The 13,307-nt window shown below is 35.5% G+C and overlaps 1 protein-coding gene across 5 annotated transcripts in view; it reads right to left on the bottom strand.

Moving 5' to 3' along the window:
- The window catches only part of AKAP7 (A-kinase anchoring protein 7), an 81,817-nt gene that overhangs the window by 46,084 nt on the left and 22,426 nt on the right, over nucleotides 1-13,307 (bottom strand). For all 5 annotated transcript variants that reach the window (XM_079780898.1, XM_079780899.1, XM_079780900.1 and 2 more), the window contains exons 6-7: nucleotides 11,647-11,807; nucleotides 1,568-1,680 (exon numbers count right to left, since the gene is read on the bottom strand). In XM_079780898.1, coding sequence (XP_079637024.1) covers nucleotides 1,568-1,680; nucleotides 11,647-11,807 — 274 coding nt within the window. The remainder of the gene's footprint in view (nucleotides 1-1,567; nucleotides 1,681-11,646; nucleotides 11,808-13,307) is intronic.

Here is a 13,307-nt window from a genome sequence, read left to right as displayed (position 1 = left end):
ATAGACAAATATGCAAATTGACCATACCTTCGCTATACCCACGATTGGCCAGGAGGCGCAGGGGGGGCGGGACTCGGGGGGGCCGGGGGGGGGGCCGATTGGGCCGGCGGGACGCTGAGCTCGCATCGCCATCGGGGGCACAAGCTCAGCGTCTGCACCATGGCTGTGCTGCGGCACAGAAGGGGCCTCTGGGGCAGCGAGCTCACGTCCCGCCGTGGACCATCAAAAGCGGGGGAGCTGGGTGCCTGTCTACTCCAGCACCAGGCCTTTCAGAAGCCTCTGCCACGCCGGAGGCTTCTGAAAGGCCTGGTGCACCAGCGGACAGGCACCCAGCTCCCCCACGATCGAAAGCGAAAGCGTGTAGGGGACCCTACACGTGCATGATTCAATCATGCACTGGGCCTCTAGTATAGTTAATATTAAATGTGGGGCATAGTTAGCAAAACAAAAACAAAAACAAAAAAATAACACACGTGCAAGATTTCTTTTTGAGAATAATTTTACAATAGTTTATAGAAAACTCATAACCACAGGATGGTCAATCACTTAAACACGTTTTAAAGGACCAAAAAGATTTTCTGAGCACAGAGACAATAAATGCAAAATGTGCCCAATTTAGAAAAAAGATCTACTTACTAATAAACATGCCCTTCATTTATAGAGCTGCAAATCAGTCTTAACTGCAGCCAAGAGCCATGGAAAGCAGGAATGAATACTAATCTGCATGGCCACCTCCACAACTCGGGTATATCAGAGCAGGTCAGCAGATGTCTTTACGTGCACGAGCAACTCCCTAGGCTGCAATGGGAAAAACAATGAAGGGTGCCCTTCAGATTCCGGGAGAAATGCTCATGGTTCCAGAAGAAAGTCAACAATTATCCCGACCTCTGAAGGAGAGGGAGTGGCCTGGGAAGGCAGAAAGTCACCTGGAGTCAGGGGAAGTCAAGACACATGTCCCTTGGCTTGTGTCACTGTTGACCATCTTCAGGGAGAAGTACTTTTAAGTACAAGGTTTCCCACAGTTACCCTCTAGCCCCGTCCCAGGAGCACTTGTTCCAAACCCTCAATGGAGACAACTATTGGAAGAGCAAGGTGGGCTTCTGGAAACCTTGAAAGAGCTCTGTGGAGGGTTAAAAAGCTTGTCCCACCTTGAAAAACCCAGTTGCAGAGAGCAGCACCAGTGTATGCATGTCAGTGGAGGGAGCTTTGATAGCAGCAGGCTGAAAACAACCATTAGCAGAGAAAACAGAAAATAAAACCTTGGCACTACCTCAAGGCCTTTTGAGGAGTGAAGCAGGTGTGGCAACAGACGAAGAAGCAATGAGTGTTGGTCACAGTATACAGCCAACAGCCACACTGTCAAAGGAGGGAACACGTAGAACAGCCTCTATAGAGGCTCATGAGCCAACTTAGCATCCCTGGGAAGTAGACCCAGGAGCAATAATAGTAAGTAGGATGTCAATAGTAAGTAGGATGTCATTCATGCTGTGGACCATGCTTAATGCTGGTCATGCTTAATGCTGGTGTAACCAGTAAAACAAGATTTGCAATAAAAATGTCCACTCACCATCTTCCGGAGCCATGGTACTTTGGACAATTTCATGAAGGTCAAATGAGGCTTAAAACTTCTGCTTTCTCCTGCCAAGATGCCTTTTTCTTGAAACGTCCTTTTTGCAGCCTCTGAAGTAAATAAAAAGAAACAAAAATGTTACTTCAACACATGGCTTTCTTTATAAAAATAGCAAGTCAAAAAATAACAAAATATTTTATAATAAAGATTATTGTATATATCTATGATTTTTTAAAATATATTTTTATTGATTTCAGAAAGGAAGAGAGAGGGGGAGAGAGAAACATCAATGATGAGAATAATTGATTGGCTGCCTCCTGCACGCCTCCTACTGGGGATTGAGCCTGCAACCCAGGCATATGCCCTTGACCAAAATTAAACCCAGACCCTTCAGTCCATAGGCCGACGCTTTATCCACTGAGCCAAACCAGCCAGGGCTATGATATATTTTTTTAAAAAAGAGAGAAAAACAATGTACATGATAAACATATTTATGACAGTTAAATCTGCAATGATTTCAAACATTGGATAAAGCACACAAAAGCAACAATTTGAAAGAGAAACATTTAATAAAATAACTGTTTGACTGATAAGATGCTGACTCACTGATTATACCAGTAGCGTCCATAGATATAAAAAAGGACTAGCTGATCTGTGCCCTTCATCTAAAACTTCTGCTTCTGACCAAGATGGAATAACAGGAATTAGATTTGCTCTCCCATCTGAACCAATAAAAGGACAAAGTATACGAAGCAAAGGTTTACAAGACACTATACCCTTCAAGAAATGAAGGCCAGTGGTCCTTGAGAGATGAGAAGCAAACAAGATGAGCCCGACTGCCCAGCTTACATCCTTGAGTGTCTAGGTCAGTGGTCGGCAAACTGCGGCTCACGAGCCACATGCGGCTCTTTGGCCCCTTGAGTGTGGCTCTTCCACAAAATACCACGTGCAGGCGTGCACGTACAGTGCGATTGAAACTTCGTGGCCCATGCGCAGAAGTCGGTTTTCGGCTCTCAAAAGAAATTCCAATCGTTGTACTGTTGATATTTGACTCTGTTGACTAATGAGTTTGCCGACCACTGGTCTAGGTCTTCGTGCAAGGAAGAGAATAGAGCCCAGTCACCTCATTGGTTCAGGAAAAAGAGCTGAGAATAGGCTCACAGGGCAGAGAACTGGAGAAGTGAGACTTACACAGAGTGAAAACTCCAGAGATCTATAAAGCATAGATACCAGCATAGATACCCGCACATACATGTGAGCAAACTATGCTACCAAATGATTTTTCTTCTCTCTTCTATGACAATAAAGAAGGTTAAGCAAGAGACCGTTAAAATGCCAAGAAAACACTGGTTCTCAGTTGTAGACAGTTTTGCCTGAGTTAAGCAGCAACAGACCTCATGGGAAATGGAGGACTAGAGTAACAGGCTGGAAGGCTATGACACCAAGATGCCCAAAGTACAAAGGAGAACAGGTCCGGCAACACCACCAGGTCTTCCAGCTGGCACCACTGAAACCAGGCACAGCAAAGGGCTAGAAATGCTGCCATGGGCCTTAGACTGATGGTAGCTACCGCTGATGACACAGCCCATCTCGAGAATGGATTCTGCACGGTTCTTTTTTGGTCAAGTTACTAGTTTCTGATTCAAAGTCTGAGCCAAAGCAAGATCATGTTCCTGGCACCAAAGGAATCTGTGAAAAAAATGTAGCTGACATAGAGATGCTGGGAAAGAGTTTAGATATTGAACAGCCAAAAAAGGCAACAGTCCAGGCATACATGTGTTTTAAAACAATAAGAGTGTACTAGTATTCAGAACAAGTACTTATCAACTTTTAGCTCATATAAATTACAAGCAGGTATACCTTTCCTCAATTATTTTTGCATATTCTCAACTGTTTTAAATAGACCTGGAGTCAAAATATTAGGCTGATTCATACAAAACTGTCATTTTTATAAGTCAAAAAGTCAAACATTGGCAATGTCTGATGGCTTAACATATACCATAGTAAACCAACTTATTAAGTTCCTAACATCTGAGTGAAGGAATTAGGGCACATTTTCCAAGCCTCAAGTATTTGAGGAATTATCACATAGATGAGCTTCTGATAGAAATTTACCAATATGTTCATAGCAACCCAGAAAACAGAAATAGCATGAAGATATAAAAGCAAAAATTCATTTATTCAGTTATGTTCTGAGCACTTCCTATATATGCCAGGCACATTATCTGTTAAAGTCAGCAAGCACATCCCTGCTTTCAGGGAGCTTGTAGTCTCATGGGACAGATTTCAGCCCAACGAAGAGGAGGACTTAACAATATTCAGAACTGTCAAAACATGCAAGAGCTCTGGCTGATGTTGCTCCGTGATTAGAGGATTGGCCTCATACACCAAAGAGTCGAATGTTAGATTCCTGGTCAAGGTCATGTACCTGGGTTGCAGGTTTGATCCCTGGCCCCAGCTGGGGCACATTTGGGAGGCAACCAATTGATGTGTATCACATCGATGTTTCTCTCTCTCTTTCTCCCTCATCCTGCCCTCTCTTCCACTCTCTCTAAAAAAATCAGTGGAAAAAATATACTCCGGTGAGGATTAACAACAAAAACATACAAGAGATATAATGAAAGTAGTTTTTTAATAGAAAGTAAAGTAGTAGGCATCTGTATCATTTATTACTATCTACATTAGGTTTACATATCATTTGATTCTAAAGAAACAGCATTTTTCAATTTACTGGTCAAATGTTGACTCAAGAGTTATCATTATTGACCGAAATCACAGATGATGGTTAACTATTCACAATACTGTTTTAAATAATATTGTCACAAAGCACATTTAATTTTTATTAATATTTTTTTTCAGTACAGCATATGCTCTAGGTACATAGGAATAGGGAAAGAGAAAAGAACGCCTGCTTTTGGAAAAGTACATCTTAGTATCGATTTTATATTCCTAATAACAGTATAATCTATTCCTTAGCCAGAGTACTGGGTAATAGTTATAGAAATACTATTCTTGAGATAAGAAGAGTTTTTGCTAATGTGAAAAACCACATGTCATTCTTCATCTATGTTAACATATTCTGGAAGAGAAGCTTATGAATAATTTAAGAGATTGTTCAATTCCTTCTAGTACCACAGAAATTCCTTCAAGCACTAAATAGAAAATCACAGTGCAAACACATCAGATATCCTTCACAAGTCAGCTAAGAATACTTCTTAAATAATACAATTTACCTGATAGCTAAAGATAAAAATTGTCTGAAGAACAATTTCTTAAAATATATTTTAATAGTAATAGACTTCCCTATATAAATGAACACTTCAATGAATAATTTATAAAGAAACAATACTCTTGTTATCCTAACAAACAGTTTCGTTTTATCTAAGTGGTTTTTTTTGTGTGTGTGGTTTGTGGTTTTTTTTTTCCATCTATTCAACAAATATTTATTGAGCATGCCAGATACTGGGAAGTTTTATCTGTTTTTTAAGATAGATAGATAGATAGATAGATAGATAGATAGATAGATAGGAAATTTATTCAGGTAAACTCTTTTAAATATGTAACAACTATAAATTTATACCTAGCATGCAAATACATTGTTAGATTTGTCTCAAAGTAAACCATAAGATATCAATTTTAATACAATAATGTATTTTTAATTATATACACTTTCTTGCAAAGCAAATATTTCTTTCTCCTTTTTTTCCCTTTTGTAATTATCTCCCCTTTATAAAAATTTTGAGGGTGTTTATATGATAGCATGATGAATAACTTGAGAATAATCACAAAGAGTTTTATTTTTATTGAGTTATACGAAGAGATTTATTAATAAGAATAGTCTAAAATGCCAATGTAAATCAGGTGGCCCTAATTCTTTTTTTCTTTATTTTTTAATTTTTTTAGAGAGAAAGGAAGGGAAAGAGGGAGAGGGAGAGGGAGAGGGAGAGGGAGAGGGAGAGGGAGAGGGAGAGGGGGAAGGGGAGGGGGAGGGAGAGGGGGAGGGGGAGGGAGAGGGAGAGGGAGAGGGAGAGGGAGAGGGGGTGGGAGAGGGAGAGGGGGAGAGGGGGGGAGAGGGAGAGGGGGAGAGGGGGGGAGAGAGAGAGAGAGAGAGAGAGAGAGAGAGAGAGAGAGAGAGAGAGAGAGAAATACATCCATTGGTTGCTTCCCACACACACCCCGACCAGGGCTGGAACCCATGACCTTCCCACGCACGGGATGCTGCTCCAACCAACTGAGCCACACTGGCCAGGATGGTCCTAATATACTCTTAACTATATATACTGTGTGTCATTATACTGGATTTAACAACAATTTTTTATATATGACACCAAAACCACAGGCAACATGTGGATGCAACAGAAGTAATATGTTAGATTTTAGTTTTAAAAAAGACTGATTTGTGATTAAACAATACACCATACAATAAAGATGGTAAGTTCTTTCCATACTTTCTAATATCATTGTAAGATATAGTAAAATTATGTCACATATGATATTTAAAATCTCAATAAAATTTTAGAATCATTTTTTAGCCATCTAAAATTTTAAAGAAATAAAAACCATACAACTGTTCTTTTATTACTATTTTATTACTATTTAAAGGGTTCCTATTTCCATATGCTGCTTAAACTGTTTCATTTTAGATGGTTTTAGTGACTCATTTGAACTATATGCTTCAACATAAAGGCTGACATAAAGTTGAAACCAACTTCAATTTAAATATTTTATATTCACCATTTTAAATAGGTATGTCCAATTGATTACTGTGTAAAAATGTCAAATAGAACTTTAAAACATTACAAGCAAGTCTTAAAAATTATACCTTGATGCCAGAGGAATCATATTCATTCCATTGCAATTGACAAAAACAAAAAACAACAGATTGAGCATTCCAATAACATTGGCCCAGTTCTCCTATTATTCAACTTTGTTCTTGGACAGGTCATTTAACCTTGAGAGCAAAAGTGAGGAGGTCCCTTTTCTCTAGCCCCTTCTTATCCTAACAACCGACTAATCCCAGTGAACTGTCAGAGAGCTCTGGTACAACATTTGGAAGGGATTCTAGACACCAGGACTGGGTTTGATTCTGATGCAAAGATGTATACATGAATGTCATTGAGGGAAGAGAGACTATCCAAGGTTAAGTGTTCCTTCAATTAGATTTTTATGTTTATATCTAAAATTTTCATTGGCTTATATATCTGTTAAAGTATATATTAATTGAACCTCTATTTTATAGTAGGCTCTAGGGACACAAAAATGGAAGATTCTCTTAAAGAGTTTTCACTCTAATTGAGAAAGGTAGATTTCTAAGTAACCAAATGCCATGTGGTGTTACAGTTTCTACAGGAGATATCCATCTATAGCGTATGGGGGGATTAGAGGAGAAGATGATCATTTCTATTTTGAAGAACCAAAACAAGCCTTTATTTTAGAAGTAAAACTTGACATGAGTCTTATAAAAGATCAATGATATAATCCACAAAAAATTAAGAAAACAATTCCATTTAAAAAATAATAAAATACTTAGAACTTTAACAAGGAGGCAAAATATTTATACACTAAAAACTACAAAATGGTACTGAAAGAAATAAAAAAGAAAATACACAAATAAATGGAAAGGCACCTCACGCTCGTGGACCAGAAGACATAATATTATTAAGATGTCAACATTACTACCCAAAGCGATCTATAGATTTAATGCAAATCTCTATCAAAATTCCAATGGTGTTTAACAGAAATAGAAAAATCATCCTAAAACTCATTTGGAATCTCAAGGGACCATGAATAGCCAAAAATTCTTTATAAAGAAGAAAAAGTTGAAGATCTAACATTTCCTGATTTCAAAATTTACTACAAAGCTAAATAATCATAATGGTATGGTACTGGCATGAAGACAAACATATAGGCCAATGGAATAAAGGGGTGCCAGACTATCAAATGGGGAAAGTTAATCTTTAAAAAAAATAGTGTTGGGAAAACTGGATATTCACATGCAAAATAATGAAGTTAGACCCTTTCCTTATACCATATACAAAAATTAACTCAAAATTTATCAAAGACTAAATTAAACATGAGAGCTAAACTATAAAACTCATAGAAGAAAACTTCATTATACTAGATTTAACAACAATTTTTTATATATGACACCAAAACCACAGGCAACAAAAGTTAAAACAGATAAATTGGACTAAATTTTAAAACTTCTGGAAAATAAAAAAGTTTAAAAAAATTAAAAAGTAACAAATTAAAGATGAAAAGAAAGAAATACGTTACATTTAAATAAGTGGTATTATAAGTTCCGAATGTTTTCAAATGCACCATTTACCATAAGATTTATAAATATTAAGCTAATAAACTACACTCAAATATTTTTAAATATAATTTAATTGATAGAGCAGCCTAGAAATGCCCAAAGATACCAGTAACCGAACAGATTCTTCACAAAGGACAGAAACACAGGGCATATTCTCTTCATCACTTGGAGGAAAATGACAGTCAAAATAAGAGAAAGTATAATGTTCAAATGAATATCCTAAAACCTTTCATTTTTCCTTTTAGGAGATAAGTGCACTTGGAATCTTTTATCATGCTAAACCAAGCATACTTTTCTCATTTAAAAAAAAATTGCAATGACTACTATAATTACAGTAGGGTAAATTTTTAGCAATTTCTCAATGTAATATACTTCTTAACAAAATTACGGTTCACTAAAAACAATGAATGAAATCACATATTCATGTCTATGCAAAAAGCTTTTCAGAGCAACTTCATCATTGTAAAATGTGGAGAAATGCCATATAAATGCATAATTTTCAATATCTCCTTAACTCTATGAGCTACTGTGTAATGCTAGAAAAAGAGATGATGTTTTGTTGCTTTTAACTTTATTTTTATCGTTGACACTATTACAGATATCTCCATTCCCCCACCCCCCACTTTGCCCACCTTCACCCAGCCCCTGCCCCCCTTCCATGGAAAAACAGGATCAAAGATGAGCATGGTCTCCTCCCACCAGCATCTACCAAAAATTAGTTATTAGCAGCATATCTGGATGCATAATTTAAGTATTGATGTAAAAGTTCATCAATTCAGATTCTATTAGTTCAAAATGTGTGATAATTTTCTTCAATTTCATACATTAAATTTTCTAAGTTATACATTATCCTGAAAATTTTCAGTAATGAGTTCAAATACTAGTGTCTGAAATTCAGTCCTATTTTCAAAACAACTAGGTCATATTTTAAGAATTAGTTTCTTCTAACTTGTAAATTTTAAAACTCTACAAAAATCAGACAAATGAGACTACTCATGAATTACAATTTTCAACTATTCAAGTTAGTTTTACTTCTTAATATGTATTTAAACTTAAGTTATTTATCAATAATTTAATTTGTTTTCTTTAGAAATTATCTTGCTTTTTCATTAAGTCAAACTAGCTCTGCCACCATTATTTTGAACAAATAAGATTCTGGAAAATTAAATATAATTTTAATTCCAAAAGAGCATAAATATTTCAGTAACATAGTAAGTGATTAATATTCCTATGTAGGCATATACATATACATAGTTTATTACAAAGTTTTGTACTGTATAGTCAAAATTTGGACTATATCATTCGAATAGTTTATAAAGTATGACACAAAAAACAAAATGACATTTTACTGATACTGTTGAACTACAGCAATACTAAACCTGAGGTAGTCTTTGAAAAATAAACCTAATGAAGTAAAATACTAACAAAAAGTCTGTGTATTGAACATTCTGACTACCTGAATACTGTACAAATGGAGGCTCTAAATAGACTTCAATGAAAAATTTACATATACATACTCAAATACTTTTATTTTTTATAAAAGTCCATAAAAGCAACAGTACAAAGCAATAATCAAAAGCAACAGTACAATATATTCATAGAAGATTAAAAACAAATATAACAAACAGTGATTATAGTAAGTGTTGTCCTCCCTCTATTTCCCAATTTGGGGTAATATTTTGTTTAAATTTATGGAAAAGTATATATATAATTTTTAAGCAGCAGTTTCTGGCATCAAAAAAAGGAATTACAGGGGCAGTGGCTTGTCCTAAAATGACAAACCAAAACTGTTGGGTTCATAGTCATACTAAGCCGAAGAGATTTCACATTCCTTAGCACACAATGGATCTTTTATCAATAATGGAAACTGCCTTTGTGAGAGTATTTGTTAAGAATGGATGGCATTCTCAATGTTGCAAGCACCCATTTAATTATTTAAAAGGTCAATAAATGAATGACTAATTTAAAATGTTTCTTGAGTTCAGAGATATTTAAATTACAAAAGAAAAGACCTACATCTAGCATTTTCTCCAGAGCAGTCAGGAAGAACAGACTGAGTTTGTTAACTGTGGGCATGGGTGTCCAAATGCTTTACCATCAAAACTGTTAGAGTCAGGGTGATGAGCACACAGTAGAATTGTGCATCTGAAGCCTCTATAATTTGGCTAACCAGTGTCAGCCCAGTAAAAGAGGGGAAGGGGGAGGAGAACTGTTGGAGTTGCTTTCTCCTTGGCCAACTAATGATGTTAAGTACTAATTGACTAATAAATATTATTTAATTGTTTGCATGTTTGTTTGTATATCTATAATAATAAAAGCATAATATGCAAATCGACCGAACAGCCTAACAGCTGAACGACCTTCCGGAGGAAGCCGGGGCTGCAGCTGCGGCGGCTACGAGGGATCGAGGCAGCCAGCAGGTGTCGGGGCTGCAAAGGCCTACTCTTGCATGAATTTTGTGCATTGGGCCTCTAACAGATGATAGATAGATAGATAGATAGATAGATAGATAGATAGATAGATAGACAGATGGTAGATAGATGATAGATAGATAGATAGATAGATAGATAGATAGATAGATAGATAGATAGATATTGCTCCACAAAAGAAGAACTTAACCAACAATAAAATGATACCTGATCTTCATGCTCACCTCACCCAAAAAGAGATGCACTTTTGAATGGATAACTATAAAACTGCTTAATGATAATATAATATCAAGTAAAAAAAAGTGTGTCTCAAAAGATACATACAACATGACACCTTTTTTATAAGATTAAGGTCAACTAAAAATACATATACTTTGGAAGAATACAAGGAAATAAACACCGACTTCGGGACAATGGTGAGCTTAAATGAGAGAAAGCTAAGAGATGGATTAATGAAAAAAATAATAAGGTTAGATTTCTATCAATGACAACATCATAGATTACTACATAGCTTTCATTTTGGGTTGGGGATTCCCAGGTGATTATGATATTAATCTAAGATAGATGGATAAATAGATAGATGAAAGTGGACTAAGCATAGACCAATGGTGAGAGTGTGTTGTGAGCCAAGGATTATTGAACCTGAAATAAGATGATGTAAAATGGCTTGACATGATATGAAAATAAGAATGGTTTACAGTTTGTATACTAACACACAACCTACAACCTCTGAATCAACACAAAAGTCACTCATCCAGGTTGTGTAATTTTCTGCTTCTATTTCCCTAACAATTTTCAATTGTGCTGCACAAAGTAACATGTTCTCCAATGGATGTGAGACCTTGTACCATCACCAATAGACCTTCTGCTCAAAGAGTGGTATCTACACAGGAGAGAAAAAAGTAGCACAGAGGAAAATGCTATTGAGTCATCTACTGACTCTCTGGATTAGGTCTGGCAGTCACCAAAAGCCTCTGAATGGGCAACTGGTGGTTCTTATTCATTCATTCAATACTAATTAAATGCCGGCTACATGTCAAATGTCATGCTGAGATCCTTCGGATTTAAGATTAGGACACACTCAACAAATACTTGAATCCAGCTCCAGAATCAACATATTCTTCAGGTCAAAGAATCAAGATAACTCTTCATGCCTTTTAGTTATCTTCTTACCCACACAAGAAAATGGTGAAGAAGCTCACTTATCAAGTAAGGTTAAACTGGCCTCCCAAAGTTAAAAGATGTCAAAGCTCTATTACCAGAATTGAGGGGGAGGAAACTGCTTCTTCAACAGATGACGTTTCATATGAGTTTGTTGCTGTTTGTTTTACCTGCAATTTCCAAAAGTGGGTTCATGTGCTCTCCTTCTGCCAGTTTCACAAATCCAACCTGATTTCCAAAAGTGTCAACCCCTTGAAAGGGTAAAGTCAAGTGTTTTCCTTGAAGGATTTCTTCTATGAACGGTTTTAATTCCAAAAGAGCATCAATACCACTGGCAAGAGATAATATATTTTTCAGTAACATACTAAGTGATCAAACATACAAAACTAAACAGGAAACAAAGTAATCAGATTCAGAAATATAAATTAATTTTGATGCTTGTATTAAAGCACAAAATACCTTCGAAATCTAATCTATTTTTAAACAAAAACTATGGAAGAAGAGAATTAAGTCTTTACCTAATTATAATTTGTATTATATTAAAGACATGAAAGGAAGTATTATTTTATAGTTCACCAAGAATTTTTTAACAAAGGAAATACTGCATGCACATTTTGGAAAAGAATTACTGATAATATATTGCAAGAAACCTAATACCTATGAGAGCTTACATTAGATTGTGTGGAAAGTTCTAGATTCTTTTTAAAAGTACTAATACTCTTTGCAAGGGACTCTACTAAAACTTAATATACATTATCTCTTAAAATATAAGTCTCCATAATAAAATAATTTACTGTACTTGAATTTAACAAAAATATAAGTTTATACTCACAAATGCAACTATACAAGTTTGTTCCCTATGTCATTATAGGGCTATTTTATTTCAAGTCCTTGATTTTTCCTAATAAAAATAAATATTTACTATATTAATGAATTAGACATTGTTATGCTTAGAATATTTTATAAATTAGGATCAATTATTTCCACCTTGAAGAGGATTTTGGTAGAGGTACTTTATTATGAGAAAAAAATTAAAATCTCACTAGAGGGCAGCAATTACTCAAAAAAGAAATAAGTACATTCTTACATTGTGAAGAGGGCTTTAAAACACCCTTTTGGTGAATACCATTAATTTAAATGATCTTGATAAGTGATTTGTTCAGCAATAACTATATGTTAAATGTATGCAACAAAATTTAGGTAGGTATTTTTCTAGATCTTTCATATCTCTAAATTAGTTTTCATATAAACTTTTTAACTGTCATCTATAGCTTCCATACTGAGACTCATTTCTGTCATAACATAATGTACACTACTTAAAATAGCTCTGGAAATGTCAACATTTTCTCATTATACCTCCAAATCTACACCCTAAATCCAATCTTTCCAAACTGTATTTGTGTTCACCCAAAAAGACACAGTGTGCTATGAGTTAAAGCATTCAAAAACAGAACAGCCACTTCTGGCTCATCTATCATAAATGGAGGGAATTCAAGATACACATTTTAAATATAACTATATATGAAAGCAAACCATGCTGAAGGTTAGGGCTTTTCAGAGATACTGAATTCCATGTCCCATTTTTCTTTAAATAAATATAGATGATTTAAACTCAGTCCAATTTTTCAGTCCCTAGTTCCATAAATCAAGAAATGTGCTCTAATGAGATGTCATCAATCACAGAGTGAGGAGTCGTAGTATCTATGGTAAGTATCACTAACTTTCAAATTCTTTTAAATACAACATCTTTTCAAGAGCAGTTTATGAAAAGACTTCTATATGGTAAAATTAATAAAAGTATACACATATAGGAAACAGAATTCTGGACCTG

Source organism: Cnephaeus nilssonii (assembly GCF_951640355.1).
Source record: "Cnephaeus nilssonii genome assembly, chromosome: 9".
NCBI lineage: Eukaryota > Metazoa > Chordata > Mammalia > Chiroptera > Vespertilionidae > Cnephaeus > Cnephaeus nilssonii.
Note: the sequence above shows the minus strand (reverse complement) of the source record. Positions and strands in the feature narration are given on the sequence as shown.